At 44.8% G+C, this 27,596-nt stretch overlaps 1 protein-coding gene across 1 annotated transcript; it reads right to left on the minus strand.

The window, feature by feature from the left end:
• Positions 1-212: 212 nt before the first annotated feature.
• On the minus strand, positions 213-20,606 carry LGI2 (leucine rich repeat LGI family member 2). Its single transcript, XM_064449238.1, has 8 exons — positions 20,382-20,606; positions 20,190-20,261; positions 17,191-17,262; positions 14,067-14,138; positions 13,426-13,497; positions 12,145-12,314; positions 6,830-6,994; positions 213-4,265 (listed from the first exon to the last, which is right to left on the minus strand). Exons 1-8 carry the CDS (start codon positions 20,555-20,557, stop codon positions 3,448-3,450), a joined length of 1,617 nt encoding a protein of 538 aa, XP_064305308.1. The 5' UTR covers positions 20,558-20,606; the 3' UTR covers positions 213-3,447.
• Positions 20,607-27,596: the final 6,990 nt, after the last annotated feature.

The raw sequence follows: 27,596 nt of genomic DNA on the forward strand, positions 1-27,596 counted from the left end.
AGGAAAGAGTGAAAGGGAAAGCCAGGGAACAGCAACACCTTGAGGTCCCAACTACCTCAGGCACAGAAACTGAATTTAACTAAGCTGAGCGCAGCTTACTCCACGTTTTCAGAAGCCAAAACCAATCATAAATGGACAAGAACACATTTGTCCATCTTGTCCATCCCTCTGGCAGTGTGGATATTTTAACATGCACAACGCACCACTATTAGTCTCATTAACTACATTTTATTCATATATTGAAAGAATACATACATGTGTCAGTAACACAGATTGCATCAGCTCCTCTTTCCTAAAAAAAGCTCTATGTATATACAGCCTTAAAATGCTCCCACTGTAGCTAGCACATTAAATCTATGCTTATATAAACTATTGTTTTTACATAGTTGTGTCTATTTTAGAATACATTAAAAATTACCAGGTGGCATGTTCTGTTATCCTTTCTCACTGTCCTGATGGTCTAACAGTTGCAGTAAATCATGAATATGCATAGTTTATTTACTATTAAAAAAAAAATCTCTGTTACAGAATATAGGCCATGAAGACAAAACCATTGTTGCATTTGGAAAGGCAGAAAGTATTTTCGACACAGTGATTTCTGTTGTTATGGCTGTATCCTGCAGCATTTCCGTGAGAGCAGGAAGAGCAGAAAAGGGGTCTTTTTGAGACCCTGCCTTTGTTTAATCCTGCAAAAGGTACCGTAACCCCTTTTCTTCATCAAGCGGTGTTTTTGCCCTCCCTCTTAGCTGCTTTGGCCTCCTGCGCACTAACTCAGCAGTACAGGTGGGCCACCGTCTGACCTTCTGAAGCTGGGAGGGATGCTGAGCTGGGCTGTCTGACCAACCAACACAGCTACTCAGCAGAAGCAGCAGCCTGCCTGCAGAATTCATTTCCCTCACTTTCTTTTTCTGGTCCCGTGTGAACGAGCTAGACTCCTGTGGATCACTTTATCCTCTTTATTAAGCCTGTCTCTGCAGAGACCATTTTAATTTAATTCAACTTGATAGCCAAGTCTCAAAATCCCCTTAGCTCTCAAAACAGTACAATCTTTTGGTATTGGATACACAAGCCCTTTTCCTCCATCCTCTTCCTTCCTTTCAAGTAAAAAATGTCAAGATCCAATTTCTCTAAACTAGCTTTTAGCTCTTCGACTGATGCCCCTTGCTGAGCGAATGGTACTAGCAGTGAGCCCTAAAAGAAAGTGCTGGCTCACTGAGAAATGCCCCTCCTTGGCAGAATATCTGACTCTATTTAAACATGCATGCCAGACAGAAAAGCAATAAAAAAATGCCTTCCCACAACACAGTTTAAAGAAACATCACTTGCCAGCCATACCTGCTTTAAAAAGTAAACTGGGAACATGGTAAGAAATTGCATTCACTGGCAGACATATGAATCATCTCTTCATTTTGTCAGATTTGTTGTCTTAATCCTAGGACAGCTTTTGCTAAAACCTGCTGCAGAGGGTTGGTTTGCATCTACTGGTCGGATTGAACCAATGGGACTGACACAACATTGGGGTTTGGAAGGCAGAGTGGAATACTTCAGATGGTTCAATGGGCTAAGTTGCCAATGTAATTAAAAATAAAACCAGGATGAGCACCTCCATAGGGAAAAAATTAACAAATCATCTAAAAAAAAATAAAATTAGTTATGCCTCTGACAGTAATAATTGTATTTCATAGCAGCGAGGCAAACGTTGGGAAAGGCTGTGATATTCCAGGTCACCGGTAGGTTATTACTCCTCACGGGAGTCCTTCAGCATAATGCTCTTCTGTAGCACTCTTCACATCTTGCATGTCAGAAAGCCTGCGAGAAAATCTCTGTTTGTGACAATAGACCATGTTTTACATATCCAGGACAAAAACATGAAGCTCGCTCAGTACAGAGATGGTGAGATAGCCCTGGGTATGAAGGAATAAAGGACAGTTTCCTTTGCTCCACCTGCTTTATGCAAAGCCTCCCTGTTATCCAAGGCAGCAGTGCAGCAGCAAGACATGATAAAACAACCTAATATGCTAAGTGGTGTGAAAACTAAAAAAAACATATTGTGTAAGTGAACAAACAAGGGCTCTGATACACAGCTTTGTTGAGTAAGGATGGTGGAGAGCCTTTCTGGGAAAAGAGTCCCTTGCTGTTATTCTGACAGAGGCTCTGTGTGCCAGGACTACCTATTTAGGATGACTGTATGCCTTAGCCTGTAGTCACCCAAAACACCAATGTGGCGTGGTCAGTTCACATCCTCCTGTTTAACCTTCAGCGGCTTGGCAACCCAGTGAAAGCCTGGAGCCACCAAGAGGAAACCCTCCTTCTTGGAGCCAGGGTTAGCACTAGCCTGAAACAGCTCCAGCTGCCTTGGTTTCAAAAGACTTGGTGATACTGAAGTGAGATTTAAACCTCAGCCAGAAGGAGGATTCCCCAAATACAGCTTGTGATAACCAAAATCTGAATTTATTGCTTGTGAGCTGTGCTGGGGGGAGAATGCTGGAGAATAAATCATCTCATTGCATACAGATGAGCTACAGCATGGAGTACTTGCACATAGATGTATGTTTTAGGCTAAGCTTAAGCTGTGCCTTCTAAAATGAGAGGTCACAACAGATTTACTTGTTAAAACGTCCCAGAATCTACTGGGATCATCAGGACAAAATGGGGATAATTTCTGGAATACCTATTAAAACAAAAAGAGGACGGCATTTGCAGTGGATTCATTCATGGCACCAAGCAGACCTCTGTTATCTTCTGTCTATGTTAATTTGTTAAGATCTCATGGTCTACAAGTGACATATATACCTTCTTTTCCTGGCTACCCAGTACTGTGGGCTGGGCTATTTGTTATGCACAATTTGTTGCTGAAATAATGAATATTGTAAGAAAAATGGCAATAGAATTTGGCTTTCCCTTTAATCCACAATGAATTAAAATGGTGCCTCAGACTTACTATAAACCACAAAGACAGATTTTGAAGACAGACCTCAAGAAACCAAAATAAAGTGTATCCTGGATTGCTGCTGTTTGTTTTTACAAATCACCAACAACCCTGAAGAACTGGCTCTAATCTTTAAATCATTACTAACATGTTAGCTTAAGAGTCAAGATAATTTCTATGCTTTATATTGCTTAATTTTCACTTTCTTTATGAGATGTTCAATTCATTCAAGGTAGTTTTCTGGGTAAAAATTACATCATTCTCTTAGATGTCAACATTAATCCTAATGCACTGCACTCTCCTCTGAATGACTGCAGACTGCAAAGTGTCTTTGAAAAAGGATAAAATGGACATGTCATGCAGTAACCAAGTAAATGCAATCCCTGATTAATATGCAAGTTTGAAAAGTTCAGAAAATGTCATCATACTCCATAGGTGCACCCTGTTTTTGGAAAGGTCTCTCTTTGTTTTGCTTGTGTATAAATGTCATTCCACATAAATTTCACTCCAGCTGCTTTTCATAAGCTCAAGTCAATGATGACGTGTTCAAATATTTGAGTGTTTCCTTTAAAACTAGAGGCAAAGAAAAAATCTCTTCGATCCGTTGATACAGCTGTGAAAGACCGTGGTGCTTGCACATAGATTTCTTTAAATAACATGAAGAGCTTTTTTTCAACATCCCACTGGTATATTTGGGAGAAGGTGTAGTCACTTCCCAAGGCTAGGTAGTAATTGTTCTTGAAGGAGAACGGCTGCAGTGTCATGGCTCCTCGGGATGGAAGAGCCTGTATCTCCACAAACTGTTTGCTATTCCATTTCATAACTCTGGAGTCACCAATGAATCTCGTGAGCGTGATGTACAGGTTATCTTGCATCCTGAAACTCTTCACAGCCAAGACATCTTCCATGTTGGGGATTTCACTGTGTGGGACAAACTTTTTGGACGCTTTGTTCCACTGGAGTATAATGGGAACCTGGGAGCGGCTAGAGAGGATTAAATGTGATTTCCCATCTATGTCAAGAAACTCTGCATCAGTGTCTCTGAACCACTCATGAAGGGACTGGTATGAGTAAAATCCTTTGTTATTCCACTTGTACACTGTTGACAAACCTGCTTTAGAGCTGTCTGCTATGACAAAAAACATTTCACTGTCTATCTCAAAAAGCTCTATATCATTTGGCTTGGAAATGCGAGATACTTCAATATCCTGGAATTTGACAAACTTTGTCCAGCTTTCATCATACTTGTAAATGTGTGAGCCACCAAAGAGCTGTGCCACCACCACAAAGACTTGGTCACCAACAAGAATGGCTTTACATCCCACTATGGACTGACCTATTGCCCAAAGGAAAAAAAAAGCACACATATTAGCACAGTACAAAGCACCTTTTAAACCACAGAGATATTACCAAATTACCCCACCCCTTTTTGAAATCTTTACCATGTTGTTATTTTGTCTTTTACCACATGCTGTCAGAGCCTTCTTTCATACTTTTTTCTCCCCAACAACTGGAAAGATGACTGCAAAAGCTGGAAATGCCACTCCAAGGTGCGCAAGTATGATGCACCCTAAAATGCTCATTCCTTTTTATCCAGAATAGTTTGTTCAGACATGTGCCCCCTATTATCCAAAACAATTATTTAAGCCAAATTTTTTTATTCCAAAATAATAGGAGTTCTTATCTCATGACTGATCAGGAATCTGAAATTCTCTTATTCCTGGAATATCTATCTTTCCAGTTTTACTAGAAGAATGAAATACAGTCTATTCTTCTTGCTACAAGAGGGCCAGAGTCAGCTTTTTGGTACTGTAAATAGAAATACTGATGTGTCGTGTGGATATATCACCTGACAGCGGGATGAAAAAGATAAATTTAACTCTGTTGTTTCTGTTAAGTCTTCTTGAGATTATGTTAAACTAGAAATATTCAGGAACACTGCAGTTGCCAGATTAGATCAGATTGAGCTGTGGTCTGTTTTGAGAATGTCAAGTCACTATACAAGATCCACATCAAAAAAGCAACAACCAGACTGTTTACAAAAGGCTCTGTTGGAAGAAAAGAGGAATTCCTCTCTAAAGCACACAGTTTAAGTAGAACAGTATCTGCACACGCTCCTCTGTGCGTGCATGGTCACAGTCACTACAGCAGACTCGCCCTGGCATCTGTGCTGGCCCCCTACCCATAGGTGTTTCACAGCCAGCCTCGGATGATCTACCACCCTTCTGGTGAAGGACGGGTGGGATTCATCTCAAGTACCGTAAGGTATCTGCAGCGTAGGCACAAATGCTTCAGCTTATCATCCAGGCTCTATCTGGACTAACTTAGTCAAAAAGCAATCTAGAAAATGTTTCATCTGGCCTGTAGGTCTTTCCTTCTGCAGAGAACAGCTACACCTATTCTCTGCATGTTGACTCTACAGGCAATCCCGACAACTAGGTCGGGTCAATAAGCCCATGTTGTAAAGGGCTAAATTTGGCCATCTGAATGCCAAGCTTATAGTTGGTAATTAAATTCCCCAAGGAGCACCTAGCCAGCTTGTGAGCTCTACAAAGTGCTCTTTAGGCTCCACAAAAGGCTCTTTACCTGCCTCTCGCTCACTCACATTTCAGAGCCCAGAGCTTAAGCTCGGGTTTTCCAGGGACACAGGATGGTTGTTCGAAAAATGAGTCTCGGCATGCACACTGTGTGTGGAGCTAGGACACAAGTACCCAGCAGAAATGTATCCTAATCATGTCAATCACAGGAAGATGAAATACATCCAGAAAACAGCTGTCTTTGCAAATGACCTAAACTCTCAACTTCATTTCCAGAACTTTTCTAGAGCTCTGTTAGCTCTCTTCAGGCCATCAACTTCTCAATTTACATCCACTGGTACATATTTCTTCCTAAGCTACCAAAACACAATGAAACCTGAAAAAGCAAAATTTTTCTTTTCCAAAATTTCCTGACAGAAGGGTAGCACCTCGTAAACTTTCATTAGTGACACACAGTTGATCTGAGGAGATAGGTGCTTGCTGCTTTTGTAGACTTCCCACAAGACCAGATGAGGATGCAGCGTACTCTTTATTTCCCCAAATGCAAGGTAAAAAATAATCTATCACACAGGAAGAGGTGGAAAGGGTGCTCTGTGGATAGATTTAGCTTGTGAGACCTCAAAAGCAGTAGCTTGAAGTAGTTGGGAAATTAGGCAGTGTATAACAGCTCTAAAGACTCTGCTGTCATGGTGTGACTGAGCTCTGTACAGCACCACGAGTGTTGGTTAGTGACAGAACGTTTCTTAACATTAGAAAATCATCTGGCATCCATATGGGGTTTTGTCTGATGAGTAACTGGCCAGGATGTTAATTTAGCATGTTTGTAAATGGAAAGTAAATGTGAAAGCTTTACAGCACATCTATTTAGGTAACAACCATGGTTTAAATATTTCTGTCATCGTTCAGCTGTGAAACACGCTTTCCCGGCCAGCGTACCCTAGATGCATCCTTCAGACCTATTTCCTTCTACATGCAGTAGAATATTTTTATATTCTATTTTGCAGGCACTTCGGCAAGAGTGAGGGCTCCTTTAGCCTACGCTTTAACTTGCAGTGTGATTCAGGCAGCGAGTGTCTAAGCTGGGCCATGGTGCGACATTCACTGCAAATGTTTGCGCCTTCAGAACAATTTCCGAGATCAGACCAAAAAAAGCCTAGTTTGCGTGCTACAGTGAGGTTAAATGTGCATGTATTAACAAGATGCACTACTCCATGAAGTCACTCATGTCCAAACATTACACGCTTTGACCTGCCAATTTCAACAGAGATTCAGGGCAAACACCATCAGCTGGTCCCATCTATGAATCTCATCCTTGTGAAACGCCAACAGTTCATCAGCGACTGGAATCCCAGAGTTCATATACCTGTGATATTGTCATAACTCCTGAAATTCATTTCAATGTGATCCCACTCCAGCACCATGCAGTTCTCCATGCTGGGCTGTGCAATGGCTACGAACACATCATTCTTTGAGTTGAACGTATCCACTGAAACTGACTGGTAGGGCAAAATCTGGTGAACAACAAAATCTGGAAACACACATTTACAACAATTAGGGTACATCCTTGCTGGAAACACAGAGTAAGTGGTTGCTGATTGTAACAATTAGCACTGAAAATGAGTTAAATACTCTGGATTTTGTATAACGCTAGCATGGAAGTGTCAGTGCTCACATTAGGCATGCAGCAACAGGGGAAAGCTTCTCCTGCTTTAGGCTTCATAAACTGACCTTTGGAAATATAGTTGCCAAGGAGATCGAATAGGTAAATAGTGGCAGAAATCAGATTTTCCAGCTAGGCTGACTGGTACAAATGAAATCAGGATATCGGGAGAGCAGTCTCTTTCCCCACAGCTGGAAGTTGCTTTCCCGTCAAGTGAAATGGCCTTGCTAGAATCACTTTCAAGCTGAGAGACAGCAACTTCCAGCTGAAGTCCAATAACTTCTTAAGTCATGCAAATTTAATCACTAGCAATTTGTGTTATGCTAAACCAGGCAGAAAGTGAAATGATAAGCTGAAGTTTGCCTGGGGATAACCCCATTTCTGCTAGACCGTAGACAAAATCGTGTAATCAAAAACTCGGTTAACATAACATTTTATGGGGCATTGTAAAGTAGTTTAGGCATAAAATACAACCAACCTGCAAATTACTATCCGGTGGAAAACTTATTCTAGATACGAAGACTGAGGAGTTGGAGCAACCTGTAAAGACTAAGAGCGTAACTACAAAATTCAAGATTTCATCTCAAAATCCAAGTGCCTTTGTAGATTTAACTCCAAAATTCACCCTGGGCTAAGTCAGTAGCCAGCATAGAGCCAATCCGGGGCAAAGTGAGGAGACTTGGGTCTGAATTTGATCTTGGGCCTGACAGCTGGGCAAGGTCCTTATTATCAGAAAAAGAAACTGGTATAGCAGCGCTGACAAGGAAAAGCGAGCACTTGGGTCTAGAACGTGGCAAAAGGCCCACGCTGAAGTGATGTATGGATATAGCTGTATAGAAAAGGAAATGCATCTTCCACTATGATGGAGTTTCTCTGCAGAATCATGCACTGCTGTGTTTCAAGCTCCATTTGCTAGATGATTTCACCATGCACTCCTATATTGGAAGGGCCTGAGTGTCCAGGGATTTCGGTGAAATGGTAATTAAGTTCTCACTTGAATCCCTCATTTTGGTGCATTATGAAATAATTGTTTTTGAATTAAGAACTCTCTGTCTCTGCATGCTTGAAAGCCTTGCCTTTGAGAAGTTACACTTCTGGAGGATAAAGATAGATGACTACCGTTAAACAAACAGCAGAATCTACAGCTGCAAAAGAAATGACAGCCTCCATTCTTCGAGAGACTATTATAAATAGAGTTTGGGCTGGTAGGAGAACAAGAAAGTTATCTTCATTCTCACTGGGAAAATAAAAAGACTGGAGAAAACTGACACCAAAGTATGCAGAAAGTAAAAGTAGGTGATAAATCATGAAAGGTAGCTAAGGATGGACAATAGCAGATACAGTCACAGAAAATAAAAATATTTTTTAAATCTTGAGAAAAAAAAACCAAAAAAACTAATGCTGAAAAAGACATATCTTGAAATCTGAACAGTTGTGAAACATTTTTAGGGAATCTGTGAATTAAAACAAACCAGTCTGTGTGTTAAAACCCACTGCTCATTCAGAAATTATTCGGTGTTGCACAGCTATCCTTACTTGTACCTGCCATTGGGCTCTTTATGTCACTTGATGAGTAAAAATGGGTAAGAAAATCAGTTGTAATCAGTAAAAGGCAATAAACATTGTTTTTAGCACCAGTTGGAAATACCATACTCTAATGCGGAACAGTAAAGAGATGCTGCCACATCAGGCTTGCTAAAAATGTAGGTCTTAGGGACTTGATTTAGTCTTACAGGCAGGTCCACATGCCTGCCTTAATGCTAGAAAAAGATCATAGAGTAAATACAGAGTTGGAGGGGGATGTTTCCCAACACTTTTTTCAGCTGGATCAGCCTGCATGGGAGAGGGAAAAGGGCACCGCCCTCACTTCCTCCCTGTGCCACTGGCTGCACGGGCTGTTGCTGTCTCCTCACCCCAATGCACCCCGATACTCCCTCTGGCTCAAGACACAGGGTTTTGACACTGCTTTCTGCTGGCTGAGGCCTGGGACAGTCCCCCCATCCTCCAGCCGCCTGCTCTGCCTCCGCTCCTTTGGCTGTTGAACAGCACGAGCTGTCAGAGATGAGGGACCCTATGCTTTTGTTGTTGGGCTGATTTCCCACCCGGCAGCCTCTGCTCTGGCTGAGTCCAGCACACAGGAGCGCTGATGCTGGCAGAGCAGAGGAAGCGTGCAGGGAATGCTGGAGGACACTGAAGAGAATGGGGACCAATGACCTGTTTAGGCAGCAGCTCCTAAACTGCATCCTGTGACTTGGCCACCAGTCATTCCCATCACCTCACTGCCCCTCTTCTCCATGGTGGAGACTTGTGCTCTAGGTGAGGCTACTTAGGACCTGGGGTGCTCTCAGGGAGCGTTAGCCATCCCTTCCTGTGTCCCACCATGGTGGCATGGATGACCTCCAGCACAGGAGTGAGTACTGAGCAGGTAACTCTTCATTTGCTAATTACCTTCCTTCCAGCCAGTGGGGAAAAAGAGGACACCTCTAGAATACAGTCCCAGATAGGTAAAGAAAGGGGAAACCAAGTTTTCAAAGCTCAGCCAGCAGGTCTGGGCAAAGCAGGTGCCAGGCACACACACAGCCTGTTTCCAGTGACTGTGGGAGCGCAAGGCCCATTTTCCAGTCTCCTGAAAGTAGGTACGCGTTCCCCTGCCATGCGTACAGCCACAGCACAGCCCCCTCACACACCATTGCAAGAGAAAGACAAGAAACTAAGTGGAACAGCTTAACCTGCTTCCGTGATGCAAGCCATGAGAAATGGAAAAGAGAGATGCTATCGTGAATAGAGTTAAAAGTGCAGATCACTGACACTGTGGATCACCTTCTCAGTGAATAAGTGATAGGAGCATTTTGTTCTTTGGCTTTTTGTTTAATACAGCAGCACCTCTTTGCATCTCTCCTCCCGTTACCATTCTAGCAGTTCAGAGGACGCAACGAACTGATAGAGCCAGCGAGATGCATGTTTTACCAAGCAAACTGCTTTGTTACCACATCCTACGTCCAGTCATGCTCGACACAGAGTACCAGAAAGCAGAAATGATCACACCTGGCAAAGGAGGGAAATACAATACTAAAGACTAACATGAATGAAAGAGGTTTGCAGAGCACCTGTCACTGACTGGGAAAGGAGAATACACCTACAGGGTATGCGGCTTTACTTCAAAATATGGTACAAGCCTGAGCCTGTGACTAATCAATCCTCAAGGAATGAATATGGGCATATTTATGCTCCCTTTGGATCTGGGGGAGGCAATGACGGAGAAGGAAAAAGCAGCTGTGGCCTGACACCACAGACTACCAAGGCCACCAGAGGGTTAGACCCCAAGCAAGGTAACTTCCAGTTCAGTGCAGGGGACATGATGCTGTCTCAGAGGTGACACGTTCCTGAAGATTTGCATTTCTACTCTACTTATCTCTGTTTTGACTCTTATGGGTCATTTCTGCATGCAGTCTGTCCCTCTCAGACACTCTGTAAGGATGCCAGAGCTCCATGTCTCCTGCACCCTCCACCCTCACTGCACACTGGAGCTCTGGGAAGCCCGCTGCTGCCTACCCCCAGGCCAGAGGGGTTAGGCACACAGCCTGCCCTCACAGCAGCCACAGAATGACTGGTTTGTAAACGTCCTTGACTGTCTGAAGCGTGTATTACAGCTATATGCTGTGCCGCAAGAGCACTTCTCTGATGGCAATTGAACAAATATTCAGCTGGGCAATCCTTGCACCGTGTAACACTCCCCAGCAAACACTACCGCATGTAAAATTAGATGTATGCTTGGTGTAATTTCACTTACAGCAGAAAAAGGGTGAATTTTGCTTGTAGCAACTTTATAGTTAGGTTTCTACGTACAAAGAGACGACAGAGCGCAGGTAGGTCAGTATAGGTCTGAGGACCCAGTAGATAAGGCTTGTTCTCGCACGCTGTTAGTGCTGCACAATTGCTTAAACCAGATTGAAATGAAATAAACCTGCTTTTACTTTGTACTTTTGCATCTTGGTGGCAAACAGAGTAACGTAACTTTGGTACCTTTCTAAGCTACATTGCTCTCCTGTTTTTGACACCCTTTTATGTAGCAGATGATCGTGCTTTACCTCTGCTGCTCTTCTGACATATTTTTGAATTCTGAGGTCATTCTCTTTTCCTTTACATACTGCCCTTGGGATTACCTTTCATACCTTGTCCCCTGCAACTTTATTTTACATTACTAGTAATCAACTTTTCTGTTGTCTTTTAATGATGATGACTGCCTTGATGACAGATGAGAGCTCGAATGCCTCTGATATTACTGTATAGAAAAAAGGCAGAGTGTGACATCATATACATGAAAGATGAAAAACAATACTCGCAGCTGATATCCTCAGCTATATGATGTGACTACATTTACAGATAGGTAACTACAGCTGTTTGGTCATAAAATATAAGCATAACCACATGCAAGTTTCTCTTCACTTCCTTCAGCATGCTTTATATTCCCTAAAGTAAAAATCAAGTTCCTAAACAAGACGGTAGTCAGAATATTATTGGACATTTTTCTACAACTTAATGGAGTTCCATGAAGAACTGCTGGCAGTATTGCCGCCACATTTAATGCTATTAAATTGTGGCCTATTGAATAAAGATAACAGATATAGCCACATTATTTGAACTTCTTTTCATTGCCTTCTGTGAAATACAGAGATTTTGGGAAGCTCATCTGCCATAACTATATGGCCTTATTCCAGATAATAGAAAGCATTCTGTGATGAAAATTAAGTCACAAAGTGAGTCATAATCAAGTCTTTTGGAATATGAATAGACAGAGCTCTTCTCCCATTATCACTTAATCCAAATAAAAACTCGCTACTTACTTTGGCTTCAGAATGTAATTTTCCCATTTTATGCTTGCTCTAGTACTCGGAAGTGCTTTGTATGTAACCCTTTCCTCCCCCCAGGTCATGCTCACAGAAGCCAAAGGGTATAGTCTAAACTTCTGATATTTAACCATTTGTAGTGTGCTTAGAAATATACATTTATCTGAATACCTGTAGTGGTGCATTCATAATCAAAACTTGTCACATCATTTAACTTCTTATCCTGATATTCTGCTGGACCAATACACAGGACATCAGAAACAGTGGAATTTGTCATCTTTAACCACAAAAACAACCACTTGGCTTTGCAGTCACACTCAAATTTATTTCCCCTTAAATCTCTAAAAAACACACAGAAATAAACATATTTGAAAAGGTTGATAGCAATATGAATACTACAGAACTGTTATCACCTTGACATGCTGAATTTAAAAATATCTGAGTAGCCTTGAATTGCTTTTGAACTGAGAACAAGAAAGTTTCTTAAGTTCTATTCGGACTCTCTTACTACGGACTCTCCTTCAGAGTGTTGTCCTTGAAAAACAGTTTCAGTCTAGGAAACACGCCCACGTATAATCCTACTAATAGAGCACTGTGATTCACATGTGAAGTCACTCACATTTATAAGTTTTCATAGGATTGGGACTATAACGTAATAAATCCTTTACCGTGTGGCTGTCTGCTGCGAGCCTCCATCCCACCACCTACCACTGACACGGATAAATCCCATTCCGTCACTAAACTACTCCAGTACCGCTGGTTGACAGAGTGGCCTTGCTGGAACCATTTCTGTGTTACATTAAAGTACGGATGTAAGGCTTGTATTTTTAGAGTCGCTGCTGATGTGGAGTCAATTTAACCTCCCCCTACTAATGTATGTGCAATTTCAGCACTGTACCTGTTCTTCGATCCCTTGGCAATTTTTGTGGCTTACAATTATACTTTGCTATTTGGGAGAGCCAGGCCAAAAATAGGGGAAGCTGACTAGCAGCTCAGTTAGACAAGAAAACACTGACAGTAGCTCAGCAATGTGCTACAGCTGCACAAAAACAAGAAAAAAAGCTTTTTTTTTTTTAAATGAATGCCTTGTACTAAAATAATCTCAGGGAATACATGCAACAATAACAGGAAAAAATGTTCAGAGAAACTGTAGTTTTAAAATTCATTTTCTCCCTTTCCCTGAAAAATGATTTAAATGCAACACCAGAAAGAAGTACAGTAATGCAAGCTATGTACAGCATCACGAGAAGCAACAGTGATTTGAGAAATAGCAGTTATTTTAGAGGAGTCTACCAAGTAAACAATTTTAAAACGAGAAAAGCTAGAACAGCAATATGCACATTTCTCTTCTGCGCAGATATCAGATACAACACCACACAAACGCAGAACACAAAACTCAGAGTAAGACAGTGACAGAAGCAGGCAGTCGGTAGAAAGATTCTCATTACTTACAGTTCAATTAAAGAATCTAAATCACTGAAGACATCCCTCGGCAGAGCTTTGAGGTGGTTATTGGCCAAAGAACTAGAAAAGAAAGTTAGAGCTTAATATCGTTGCTGTCTCTTGTCTGGCTGACACTTAAGAAGTCTGAGCTCACTTACAGGTTGTTAATGAACTGGTGCTGTCCAGACAGGGGCATTATTAATAGTTACGAAGAACAGGCACCTATTAATTATTCTCATCCAAGAATGGAGATCGCTTTAAGCTCATGTAAAAGTGAAATATAGAAAGCTTTTTTATTGCCCAGGTGCAAATGTAACACACAGAGCAATCACTGAGCATACTGAAAAGAAACAGGAATGTTAATCACGGGCGGGTGGTATCACGGCGGTACCGGTGCAGCATCCACAGGCCACAGCCGCACCCCAGCACAAGCTGCGAGCGTGCGCAGGCAGCCGCACGTGCCGCAGCGCTGCCCGAGCAGGAGGTTTTTAAAGGCCAATTTTTAATTTGTGAAAGGCACGTTATTGGCAGCAGAAGGAAGCTGATGCACAGAGGGGGAGGGAGGTTGTCGACGTGGCAGTAAAATGAGCGGTCCCCCAGAAGAGTTTTGTTCAAGTACAAATTAATCTGCCAAGTGTTAAATAACTTACAGGTGAGTCAGGTCTCGAAGGCCACGAAATGCATTTCTTGAAATGGTTTCAATTTTGTTTCCTTCAATGAATCTAGGCAAAAAGTATTTTAAAAGACTTTCATTAGCAGTATTATTAGCATCACCAGCGCTTTAACCTATGGCCTCCAAATTCAGCAGGTTTCTGTTTCACCCCTTCAGACTTAAAGGTAGAGAAGCCTTGGTGGAGCTGCCCATGTTCCCTTTTCCCCTTTCCTCACGTGGACCACAAGGAACAATGCAGGTACTGGGCAGCACAAGGGAGAGCGCATGACACAAATACCCAGCAGAAGAGGAACAAAATGAACAAAGCAAAAACCATTATTCCTCTGTTGGTTACTCTTCTTGGGGTGTGTTATGTGAGGCAAGAGACTTGTGTAGGACAGGCCTCTGAGATGGACTTTAGAAGCTAAAGTCCTACCTTCCTCTCACAAACTGCCTGCATTTTAAAACCACGGGGCAGCACAGCAGTGCCGGGGCTGCCCAGGCTGCAGATGGACACTGATGGGGAGCTCCTGTGGCTGCACGCAGAGCCGTGGTGTGAACTGCAGCTACATACTGATAGACATCTGAAGTCTGCATAAATGGCAAGACCACTGCCTTGTTTTTCTTCTTGCTCCACAGTTCAGCTCTCTCCAGCCGGGATGCCACCTCTGCAGGGTGCCCGGCTGCACAGAAGTCACGGGCCCATGAGCTGGGGGAATAATGACAGGCACATATTGATTCCAGGAGTATGCTGCTCCTCCTGACTGCACGTCAGCATTCAAAGAAAGAGCTGATATTTGAGCATCTTGATCCCTGAGCACTTGAGGACGCATCCCTAAATACACCATCAGCCCTGCAAAGCAATTGCAGCCAGGTGGCCATCAAGGTGTTGTACAGCTGTACCTGGATGAAAACAACTGCAGGCTGACTTTATAAAAGGTTTTATGAGATAAAACTGTCTTCCTTCCTCCTATGCATCCTTGTTTGCCTTCCAGGGAAATAGAGAAAAAACACTATGAGCGAAGGTCTTTTCTCGAGAGACTCAAGATGGGGTTGCAGGAGATGGCAAGTGCTCTTGGTCCTGCCGTTGAGTCATAGCCAAAATCCTCATGAAGTGACCGTGACCCTGCCTGCAGGCAAAGGGTGTGGATGAGAAACTGTTGTGTCTGCATGGGAGATGTCAGAAGAGGGTCAGCCGTACTCAGTTACAAGGCTGCCTGGGGACACGAATTTAATCTGCAGAGCAGAGAGCCAAACTGCCTCCTGACACCCTCACCGGCACCTGGCATCGCCGCACAGTGCCAGCTCACCGGTCTGTGCAAATACACACGGCTTCACGGAACACACTGCAGCAAGATGATGGACATTTGGGCTGGGACTCAGTAATCTGCTGGATTCCCAAGTCGCCAAACCTGGCCTCAAAGAGATGCTACCCTGGGAACGCCACTCTGATCACCAGTGGGTGCTGATCTTGTTTGTCAGTGGGGTTTTGTTAATCCCTGTAAGGTCTGACCATTGGTAACTGAGACACACGGGTTACTGAAGCTGTAATGGTGTTACTGGCTGCATGGCCAAAAACAACCCCAGAGAAAGGCCGCTCACACCCAGTTCCCAAACGGCGGGGGCATGATTTGCTGGGAGGAGGAAGAGCTCTGTGGAATTGGCAGGGAGGGTGACCACAACCATTAACCGAGACCACTTGTTCAGCCGCTGATAAAGGAAACTGAAACTGTGAGGCTTTACCAGTCTTCACTCTGCAACTTGGTTTGCAGCTGGCAACAAGGGACAGAGATTTTCCCTTTGACCAGCTGAGGAGGGGCAGGATATTTTTCTTCCAGGCAAGGGGGTCTGGCTATAGTTACCAATGCAACCGCTACGATTGCCTGTGCTACTGGGGCACGCTCCATGTTAGGCTCATCAGCACTTGAAAGCAAGTCATTAATGAAACAACATACAAATGTTTTTCTTCCTTTTTTCAAACATTCTGCAAATTTCTCATTTTTACCATAGACACATGGAAAAGAGAATGATTAGATAATTCACTATTGCTGAAAAATCCAGATGTACCTAAATCGTGGATTTCAGCATATAACATTTACCATTATCCTCTATTTCTTGGTCTGCAAATTCCATTGTTGGCTGCTCCGCATGTATCAGACTATTAGTCCTGAATACACCCCGCCTTAATACCTACTTGCCTGCAGACTTTAGCAAGAGTCAGTTTTACGAGCATTGGTCTTCCTTTAGAAAAAGACAGAAATGTCTTCCACAGCTACTTTTCAGCACAGGAAGGTGGGTGGAAAGATGAATTTTTTTGCAGGTCATTTTCAGAGTTTCAAACATACCAGCTTATGTCCAGTAACACAGAGAAATGGCAGTCCTTTGGAGTATGAAGTGAGGACAACCTGGTACCAGGGCTAATACTTTTTGTAAAATAAAAAAGGGTGTCCTAAAAGAAAAAAAAAAAAGATTGGGAAATGAAGGTAATGTAAAAACGAAGAAGTGAACTAAGTAAAGAAAAGGAAAGTTAAAGAAATGTAAATAATAATATAAATAATTACGATAATTTATATTTTTATATTATGTAAATATATATTAATATATTTATCATTATTTATAAGATAAAGATAAATGCCAGATAAGGCATTAAATGGGATATCAGAAAAAAGGCAAAGTTGGAAAGGAAACTTTGGAGGAAGAGAAGCAGTCTGGTAACCAGGGTTGTTCTGGGCAGTACACAGATACTCTGCACCTCCTCTTCAGGCTGCCAGCAGGCCAGGAGAGGCTTCCCCACCTCCTTCCTGAGGTGCAAAACCCCGTGACAGTGATGGAACCGTTCTGGAAAGCCAGGACAAGCTCTTGCTCAGCAGGGCTGTTTCGGTGTACTGTAATTGCACAGAGCCACCTTGCACTCACGGCATATTTTAAAAATCCACTGCAACCTCTGAAAAATGGTGAGCCACCGTAAAGGACATTTGCACAGGAGTGGCACATAAATCCTTCATCTCCCCTGCTCCTGGGAATCACAGTAAAGACTAAGACGCCACAGCAGGAGTCTTGGCAACTTATCAAAACATCTTGATTTATAAGGGACAGGGGAAGACATAAAATACCAAACTTACAGGTATTCTAGATGGAAGAGACCAGCAAATGCATCATCTCGTATAACAGTGAAGGAGTTGGAGTTCAGCAAGCTGAAAACGGAGAGCAGGCATTAGAAAAGCACATTAAAACTTGACACACTGGATTATGCCCATTGTGTTTATTGCCCATGACCAAACTAATCTTACTGACTCAAGCCCATATTGCCCCACCAATGCAGCACACATAAAATATGGTGGAATGGTCTATAAAAAAAAAAAACCACAGGCATAATGTGATGCTAGTTAATGTCCACTACTCCGCAGGAAAAATGTTCGCTGTGCCATACACCTTGGTTAAATGCAACACGGCCCTCAACCCTCTGGTCCCCTGAGCAGGAAAAGCTGTCCTTAGAGGGTAGGTCTGCTGAGTGTGGACCCCAGTTGCCTACCACCCCTCCAGCCACACCAAAAACTTTCAGGAGACCACCTCAGCACCACTCCTGAGCTCCCAGAAAGGGGGGAGCCGTTTTGTACAAGCACCAGCTCTCATTTATGCAGTCTTGGTGGATCAGCGCTGGCTCGTTCTGTGCTCCCGGGGGATGCTCCAAGCCTGACCTGCAGACGGGCTACAGCCCATGGCATGGGAGGACAGCACTCTGTTCACGCCGCTTTGTCAGCTGGAAACACAGAAGTGCCCAAACCACCAGAGCCAGAGAGTCCTGCTACCATTGCAAAGCAAAGCCCTGTGTCCGCAGGCAGCGAGGAAGAGCGGCGGTGCTGCCTGCGCCAGGCACTGCCTTGCCCACCCACGTGAACTTCAGGGACAAAACATGTTACAGCTGCACCGGAGTGGCTGTCACCTGAGCCAGGACAAGGTGGTCAGGGAGAAGGATGCTACAGAAAGGCTTTGCCAGCAATGTTCCTTCTTTGCTGTATCAAAGCACAACAGCAGATGCTGTCCAATGTTGATGTTCAAAGGCACAGAGAGCAATCTCCTTTTAAGAAAATAGCAAAACTTCTTATTTGGTCTAAAAGTCGAATGCTACACAAAAGAAGTAATTTTTGGAATATCTCAGAATTTTCCACAATGAGTGAATATGTCTGCATGAACCACCTTATTAGAGTAACTGGTTTTGTATGGTTTTAGGCATTTTACTAAAATTAATTTAGAAGACTAATGAACAGGAAATGCAAACTTTCCCTGTGATCCTCAGTTATTATGCCAATACCAGACAAATGCTCCTTAAATTATCCCAAAGAAATCTGACAAAGATGCAGACTGTCATCAAAAATAAATCCTTGCCTTACTATGCCTTACTATTTTACTGTGGCTACTGCCACAGAAGACAGAGTCCTGAGGTACCCAAGTGCTCAGTTATGCATGTCTCTCTTTTGCCATTTAACCGTTCTTTTTTCTCATGTTCGAAGGGAAAAGCCACAAATTACACTAACCAACAAAATCTGTCAGGGCCCAAAGTAGTGGTGGTGGTGGTAGTGGCAAACCCCTCTTGCTCCCATATCTGATCTACTGCATAAAGTGACATGGGCAACTTCTGACTTTCTTAACAACTGACCTCTGCCCCACTACCCCGCACACCCCAGCATCTCCTCCTGGAAACCTACGACAGCTAAGGAAGAGGGATAACCTTCATCTGCTCTTCCTCCCTCTTCCCAGTACTACTGTCCAAAGCAAGCCAGATGCCCCCATCTCTCATTTTCCACGCATGGTTTCCCTCAGCCCACCCTCAGATTCAGCCCTGTCCTTCCCAGCTGGCACAGGTCTGCTGTTTGCCCCATTCACTGGTGGGCAAAGCCCCCTGCCCTCTACCCAGGGCTCTGTGCTGGCTCCCAAGTCCCACAAAAACTTGGGTTTGTGACCAGTGCCACGCTACAGGAGGTGAAAGCTTCCACCCCTTGCTTTGCCCACTTCTCCCCAGCATTCTCCACAGGGTGCTGCTCCCCTCAAATAGTGAGACAGGCCTTTGAGAATGAGGTGGGCATGCCCGAGGAGAGGCTGCCCATCATGCTACCAAATAATTTGAGGGACTGTCTCTTGCTAAGACCGATTTTAGCATCTAGCTCTGTGGCAAGCACTTAGCCTGTGTTTCCAGGGTGCCTTGCTTCTTTTTGCCGAATTTTGCTTTGCAACGTGTCTTTGCTTTTGGGGGTAACCCGGTCCTTACAGGGGGAGGCATGGAGGGTCCGCTTGGAATTGGGCATTGCAGGAGGCTGCACTGGGCTAGCCAGGCACAGGCAGCGCATGGCTTCTCTGCAGGCTACCGGGGAAAGAAGTATCTGGGTTCCCCAGGGGGGTTCTACCACACCCTGCATCTCTGTGCCTCCCCTACTACTGCCTCCCAGGACAGCTAAATTAAAGCAAGTTTGGATAGGCTACCAGAGCTGAACGCACACACCCGACTGCAACAGGGGCACAACCAAGCGATTTGCCTGAGGCCAGGGAGGAGGGAGGGCTGCAGAGCTGGGGTGCTGGACCACTGTCCCCTGGGACAGAGGACCATCCAGCCTGTAGGTCCATCAGGTCAGAAGGCATCTGAGGGGCTGCCCTCCAAGTCAGATGCTGAAGCACAGAGTCATGCTGCAGACACCACCAGTGCTTCCCCCACGGCGGCTGTCCTCTGAGGTGTGTCCCAGCGGCCTCTGCTTGCCCTCCATCACGGCCACAACGTCCCAAAGCCAATGTGAGACTCGTGGGCACAAAGTGAGTGAGAACTACCACGTGATGGGAGGGGGCAAAACTCTGCCCTGAACTTGTTAAAGCTGGATTTTAGAAAAAAAAAAAAAAGGAACTTAGGCATCCGAAAACATTTTTTCCTCCATCAGGAAGTAAGTATCCGTTCTGTGAAGTGGTTTATGAGCGGGAAATGCATCCTCTGTTATGAAACAGCAGCTGTATCAGCAGGGATGCACAAGCTGGGGACTGACCCGCTACCTCCCTTCTGCAAGGGCACCCGTAACTCTATTTGGGAGGAAGGGACAAAGCGCTAATTGGCCGTTGTCTCTTCCAGGGCCATACTTACAGCAGCTGCAGGGAGGGCAGGTGGGAAAACATCCTGTCCTTGACTTCGGAGAAGGTCCCATTTACCAGGCTCCTGGAAAAAGAGAAGCCACCCATCAAGCGGGACCGCCCCGCATCCCCCCCGCCCGCCGCCGCCGCCTCCTCCTCCTCCTCCTCCTCCCGGCGCCGCGGGTGCCTCCATCCCCGCACTCACAGGGAGCCCAGGCCGGCGGGCAGGCTGCGCGGAGCCCCCGCCGCCCCCACGCAAAGCGCCGATTCCCGCCAGCAGCTGCAGGGCGGCCCGCAGCGCGGCGGCCTCCGCGGCAGCGCGGGGGGCGGCAGCAGCAGCACGGCGGTGCACAGCGCCAGCGACCGCAGCGGGCCGGCCATGGCGGGGCCGCGGCTGCCCGCACGGCCGGCGGGCGCTATCCCCGCCGCCTCCCGCCACCTGACATCAGCGCGGCGCCGCCCAGACGCGGGGCCGGGCCGGGGGCGGGAGGGGCGGTGCGAGGCGGGGGACACCGAGGCGGCCGGGGGCTGAGCCCCGCCGGGAGGAAGAGCGCTGCCGTGCCCCCCCGCTCCCAACCCCCGGGTGATGCTGGCCCAGAAATCATTTCCCTGGATGTCCTTGCAGCATCGTCACCCCCCGCCCGGGTCAGAAGGAGCCCTTCCTCAACGTACACCTTAACTTCAAGATGGGTATTCACGCAGGCCTGCAAAATTTACTTTAGAAATTATATCCCCCCCCCCCCCCAAGAAAAAAGGATACGCCTTGGACTACTGGCATCCTCACCCCTCTAACACCTCCATGAAAACATCCTGGCATGACAGTAACCATTGCAAAACCAACCCCAGGGGCGCCTAAATCCAGAGAGAAGCGGGTGGATGATGATGCCGTAGAATTACGGTCATGTTGCAAAACAGTTGTGTGTGTGTGTTAAGTGGCAATTGGTCTGACTGCATTGTATCTGAATGCCTGAAAAGTATAGGTACCGTGTGTAAAACTGCACCCATGGTGCTGCAATTTGACTTTTATCCATGCCCACCACATGAGCATGAATAAAAGTGTCACTCTATCCTTTGCGTCCAAGCCTCTCTCCTCGGTAGGCACGGGCCAGTTGTGAAATTTTCGTGACAATTTCCACTGCGGCAACCTGTGTCTGCGTGGTTTACTGCACAGCTCCAGCATAGCCCCCCGTTAGGTAGTTGGAGACAGCAGCGAGGCTTCTCTTATTCATGCTGAGCAGAGCCAGGTCTCATCATCTCCACCCATACATAATCCCTCTGGGAGGCAAAAATTCAGAAAGCGTGAGCAACACCCGAGTGAGCGGGTTAATTCCTTTATCATCTGATTAGGTAGAAACAAGGCAAAGAAATTATTTGAGGGCAGTAGTATTCCCAGTTTTCTTTCCTTCATTTTATCTTTTCAGTGATTTTAATGATTCATGTAATATCTCTCTTCACAGGAGCTATTACACACCACATCTGCATCTTAATTCAACAACTGCATAATCTCAGGATGTTTATTTCATTGGCAAGTGGACAGAAATTGTTGCAAACCATGAGCCCTGTTGGATTTTCCTGCCATTCTTTTCTGGCTGGGTCATGGGTGCTTTATTCTGAGGTCACTGTAACCCACCACCCCCCCCGAAATAAATACAGGAACACTACCAGAAATCAAAAGCTTTCCATACCGTCTCTCGCAGCCTCCTTTTGGACAGAACGCCCAGCACACCACTAGACGAGTTCATAATACATTGGGTGAGCAACTGGCTGATGGGTCAGGCTCAAAGTGTTACAGTAAACGGGGTTACACAGGGTGGCGGCCAGTCACCAGTGGGGTTCCCCAGGGCTCAATTTTAGGGTCAGTGCTCTTTAATGTTTTTATAAATGGTCTAGACGCAGGAATTGTATGTACATTAAGTAAGTTTGTCGATGATACTAAACGAGGAGGAGCTGTGGACTCCCTCAAGGGTAGAGAGACGGTACAGAGAGATCTGGATAGACTAGAGCGCTGGGCAATCACCAACCGTATGAAAATTAACAAGAGCAAGCGCTGGATTTGCCATCCGGGACAGGGTAATCTTGGTTTTATGTACAAACTGGAGGACAAGAGACTGGAGAACAGCCCACGGAAAGAGATCTGAGGTTTGGGTCGACGGCAAGTTGAACATGAGCCAACGGTGTGCCCTGGAGCCAAAAGGGCCAACCGTGTCCTGGGATGGATCAAGCACAGCGTAGCCAGCCGGTTGAGGGAGATGATCGTTCCACTCTACAGTGCACTGGTGCGGCCTCACCTCGAGTACTGCGTGCAGTTTTGGGTGCTTCAATATAAGAAGGGCAACAAATTATTAGAGTGTTTCCAGAGGAGGGTGACCAAGATGGTGAAATGCCTCAAGGGCAAGAATTGAGTGGCTGAGGTCATTTGGCTTGTTCAGCTTGGAGAAGGCTGAGGGGTGACCTTGTTGCAGACTACAACTTCCTCAAGGAGGGCAGCGGAGGAGAAGGTGCTGGTCTCCTCTCGCTGGTCACCAGCAATAGGACACAAGGAAATGGAACGAAGCTGCGTCAGGGGAAGTTCAGATTGGCCATTAAGAAAAGGTTCTTCACTGAGAGGGTGGTCAGTCCCTGGAACAGGATCCCCAGGGAAATGGTCACGGCACCAAGCCTGTCAGAGTTCAAGGAGCATCTGGATGGTGCTCGTAGTCATATGGTTTAGTTTTAGGTAGTCCTGCAAGGAGCAGGGAGTTGGACTCGATGATCCTTAAGGGTCCCTTCTAACTTTAGATATTCCATGATTCTATGAAATTAAAAAGGCACAGCAATAATTTCCCAGAACAGCAGCAAAACTGTGGTGTTCCCATGAACAGACATTTCTCCATGAAGTGTGGCTGCTGTGGCCATCCAGGGGTGTCACCCTGGGAAGCCTTTGATACATCCACCCTTTCCAAGTGGCACTCAACACACTGTCAGGCAACACAGTCTGGGGTTTGGTATCGCTACATGGTTTTAAATGTCTGCAAATGTCATACTGGTTGGTAAACCACCTTTTCTAAAAGATAACACACCTATTTCACCCCAAAGCCTTTAGGATCCGAATTCCATGACTCAGTTCTGCAACTTTTACTTGTGCTGAGCTGTTTCACACAGACCCTTAAAAATATTGGGGTACTTTTTAGAAGGGAAGCCTATTTGCCTGCTCTCACTGCCCGCAATTAATTTTGCAGACAGGGTGTTTTCTGATTTAACTGCGATTTATTTGGCAATCATCTCCCCCTCCCCAGGGGAGAGGAAGGAGGATTTTCTCTCACTCTCCCCTCCTGGGGCATTTCATGCAGCTTCATCTGCAGCAGCCCTGCTCCACTCAGTGAGGGGCTGCCAGACACAGACCGTGCTCTCTGGGGATCTTGGACATGTCAAGGAGCCTTCCTCGTGAGCCAGAGGAGGATGGGGTGGAAGGGGAGGCAGGTGCAGCTGGGCCGGCACACTGTGCAGGAGGGAGCCGGTGTGGAGAGCGAAGGCTTTGACAGAGGCTGAGGAGGGAGCCTGGAGCGCCAGCAGGACGCGGCAGACGGCCCTGTCTTCCTGAAACTAAAAATGAATTATTATTTCAGAACATTCAAATGACAGAAAACAGGTGTGTGGGGGGGGTGTATGTAAGAAATATAAATATGCATATGCATAAACACATATAAATTTCCTTAAAAGAGCATTTTAAAATTGCTTGTTTTAAAAAGCAATGTCAGTTGTCTCCATAGAGTAGCCCTACATAAGAATGAAATCCTCTCTTCTTTGAGAAGAAAAAAGGCATTGAAATGGAGTGCCAAAGAAGAGAAATAACACTGAAATGTGCTTTCTGTTGCTTTCCTTCGAATTCCAGGTCATAGGCTCAGGTGATTTTTTTATGTAGAATTGCAGGTGCATCCATTTAAGTCATGCCACAAGTAAATGCAGTCAACTGCACATGAATGATTGTGCTATCAGATACCCATAGAAAAAATGGCATTTCAAATGGGTACCACAATCAAAGAAGCACTCAGACAGCATGTCAATGGGCATGATGTAAAAATCTGAACAGATACGTGAGGTGCAAGGATATGCCATGTCTTTAAACAGTCACCAAAACCAAGTGTGCAGGGAAACGTACGGGTCCCCTGGGACAGCACATGTACCCCAGTGCGGACACGTGCAGTGGTGCATGTGATCCTCCAAGTGACGTTAAATGGAAAATATTCTGATTCCCAGGTGAGTACAGCTCAGACACCTTGTCAGTTTGATATATTACGTTAACACCATTATTCCTGCTAACACAACTCTTTCTCTTTTCCAAAATCTCAGATATTTATCTGAATTGCAAAGAAAAATAGAATCAGACAAACATTCAGGAGCACATAAATATTAAAATAAATACCCTAATGTGAAAGTTGTCAGCTCTGTTTCTTCAAGATCAGGAAGGCGTTTCTCACACGGTCTCATTTTTGCTTCTCAAACCTTTATTCATAAAGCCCCTGCTTTACTGAGTATATTATTAATGTAAATGCAACATAATGTAATTTATTAATGTATAATTCCAGTAGCTTGACAGACGTGGACACTAGTGGACAGAAAGCTGCGGATCGGCTCACCTCATACCAAATGAGAAGTATAGAAGGGAAGAACACTTCAACCTTTTGTCTGAGAAAATTTCATTTCTAGGTTAATTTGCAAATAAATATGAGTTTTGTTAGATCATGACCGACTACCTGCCCAAAGTAAGAAATCTGAAAAAAACCCGTGGGTGAAAGGAAAGTATGTCAGGAGAAGTGTCCCCACTATGAGGACTCTTAATTGCTTGTGACCCTGCTGTGGAAGAAGGTATGGGAAAATTAATGCTCTGAGCAATATTCATCTTGCTGAGTGTTTTTCTTTCTTTCTTCACTCATGGCTGATGTGACCTTTTTGGACTCCAACTGCTAAAGGAGATGTACTGCAACATGCAGAGTACATTATTATTATCTTGAATGTTCTCCAGCTTTCGTACCAAATGTTTAGTCTGCTTGGTCAGGATTAAACGTCCTTTGCGTTTGACTTCTGAAGATTTCTATTCCAGATCGCACACCTGGTATGTTACTGCAGTTTTCGGTTAAAAAAGCGCAAAAGCAATTTTCTTTGCTGAAATGCAGCTCTACAAGATAGGCTTTTATGAAAACTATGTTAAAAAAAATATCCTCAGAAGTCAAACAACAGTACAGCTTGCTAAATCCTGCTTTGGGAGAGCTGGTAAGTCCTCTGCAGTAACACCTTGCTCACCAGCCCCAGTCTCTTTTACCCAAGGTGTGTGGTGTGCCATGTGTTGTGGAGGTGTTATTCACATTACACCAGAAAAAGAGGATCTGGTCACACATACTGTCTTTGCTTTCATGTTTTCCAAAAGACCCATAAACAGGGATTCACAGTGGCTCCAAACCTCCAGATCTGGAAGGGACTCGCTATGGAAAGAGGAACAGGCAGAGCAAGTTGGGGAGCCCCAGAAGCTTTCACATGTAGCTTCACCTATGGTCCTACCCTGCAGTAAGTCTTCTTGAGAAAAGGTATTAGTAGTATATTAGCACCATGTATGGAATAAAAATGTAGTGGACATAAAAATGCACATGCCTTTCTCTTTCTTCGCTTGTGAATGCCTAAGACACTAAAGGAGCTGCAAGTTACTCCTTGAAGAGCAAAATGCATGGAGTCTGACCTAAGGCTGTGTACCCACGTCGCCCCGAACCTCCCCTCCCTGCAGCATCCTCACCCACCTGGGATCTGCACCTCCCTGGTACCTCATGCAATTGTCGCCCTCCTTCCTAGCAGCCCCATGTCCTACCGCTGTGCCTGCCAGGTGGGCAAGAAATTGGACGTACCTCCAGCTGGGGCAGTGCTCTGGGTGTGCCGAACCTGGCTGCTGCCGAGCGCTGGGTACTGTGATGGGTGAGCAGAACGGGGAGCGGTGGAGTGCTGCGTGCCTGCCCATCATCTCTTCTTCCCACTGGCTGCCAGTGGGAATTTGTGATCTCTGCATCCTCCGTCATCCTCCCCAAACTGGTTCAACCCAAATGAGCTCAAAGTTCTCAAAGGGTTCTGGCAAACAGACCCAAATGCAAACAGATAGCGGAATAAGAGAAGTCTAATTTATTTAGGACACTAGGCAAAATAAAAACCCCATAGAGAGGATGACAATTATGCAAGAAAAAGAGATATTCATATTTGCAGATGACTGCATCTCACTATTTCGCTATGTGAAATTTAGTATGGTAGTTGACCACCTAACCCCCCAGAAATCAAGAAGGAATTTTTCTCTTTCCACCTTAAACTTGGAAAAAAAATATTTCTAAATTAGACTTGTAAATGAAAGTAAAAATCATCCTTTATATTCTTAAGGTCAGAATATCTATAGCACTGGCTACAGAAAAAGTTGTCCACTTGTGGGTGGATTACGTCCTTTGAAATCAATGAAACAGAACAATGAAACAGAATTATTTTATTTTTTCCATGTATGGCCAAAGCTCAGATAACCTGCAATCCCTCAAACGCATAGGCACTTGCAAATAAATCCTTAGATAACCCATAATTTCAGATAACCCACAAAAAGAGACAGGAAAGCAGGCTTTGTAGGAATCATGTCAGGGGACTATTAAGATGAAAGCGGCTAGATTTTCCCTTGTATATACCTGTTTACTGACAAACTGTACAATCAGCTAATACATTTTAATGCCATTTGATCAACTGCAGTTCTCTGACCATTTCACCCCAGTTCTGATTATTGATTTCATGTGCACTGAACTACTTCAGACCTTGCCATTCAAACCAGGATTGCTGGGTACAGCACCCTTAGAGAAAAAACAGTCACCGGGTTTTAGAAGAGGACCAGTTCTCTGGAGTCCCAGTTTCCCTGAAAACGACCCCACACTGGCTTCTGTGGATTTGAAATGAAGCTAAAGATTGTGTCTGTCACACAAGAGACATTGCTCAACTTGTAGGTTGTAAACACCAGGTTTATTCGAAGTAGTCAGACTTAATCTGACACAGCTTTATTTATGCTAGAAAGTGCTATGATATTTTCTGAACCTCAGGAAAGTCAAACCCCATTTTTTTCAGCAAAGGAGGACAGGCAGAACAGCCCACGGTTACACAAAGAGATGCAGAACAGCTTGGGTGTATTGGCAGCATAGCATTTGGTGCCATCTTTGCTAGATTTTTCTCATCTTCCTCCTAATTTCTACGTGGCTTTTATCCGTTTTGCAGCCTGGACATGCTAAATGCTGCTGGAAGCATGAAAGGGGCAGTGCTGACTGAAGGGGAATGGGCCTTGTCAAGCCCTGCCTGCTCCTTTCTTGCCCTTGTAAGTCTGTCCTACTCTGTTTCCACCATAGTATTTATACACTGAAATAGTTGTAGATGTTTCTGCCCC

The sequence above is a fragment of the Phalacrocorax carbo genome, chromosome 4 (assembly GCF_963921805.1).
Source record: "Phalacrocorax carbo chromosome 4, bPhaCar2.1, whole genome shotgun sequence".
In the NCBI taxonomy this organism is placed as follows: Eukaryota; Metazoa; Chordata; class Aves; order Suliformes; family Phalacrocoracidae; genus Phalacrocorax; species Phalacrocorax carbo.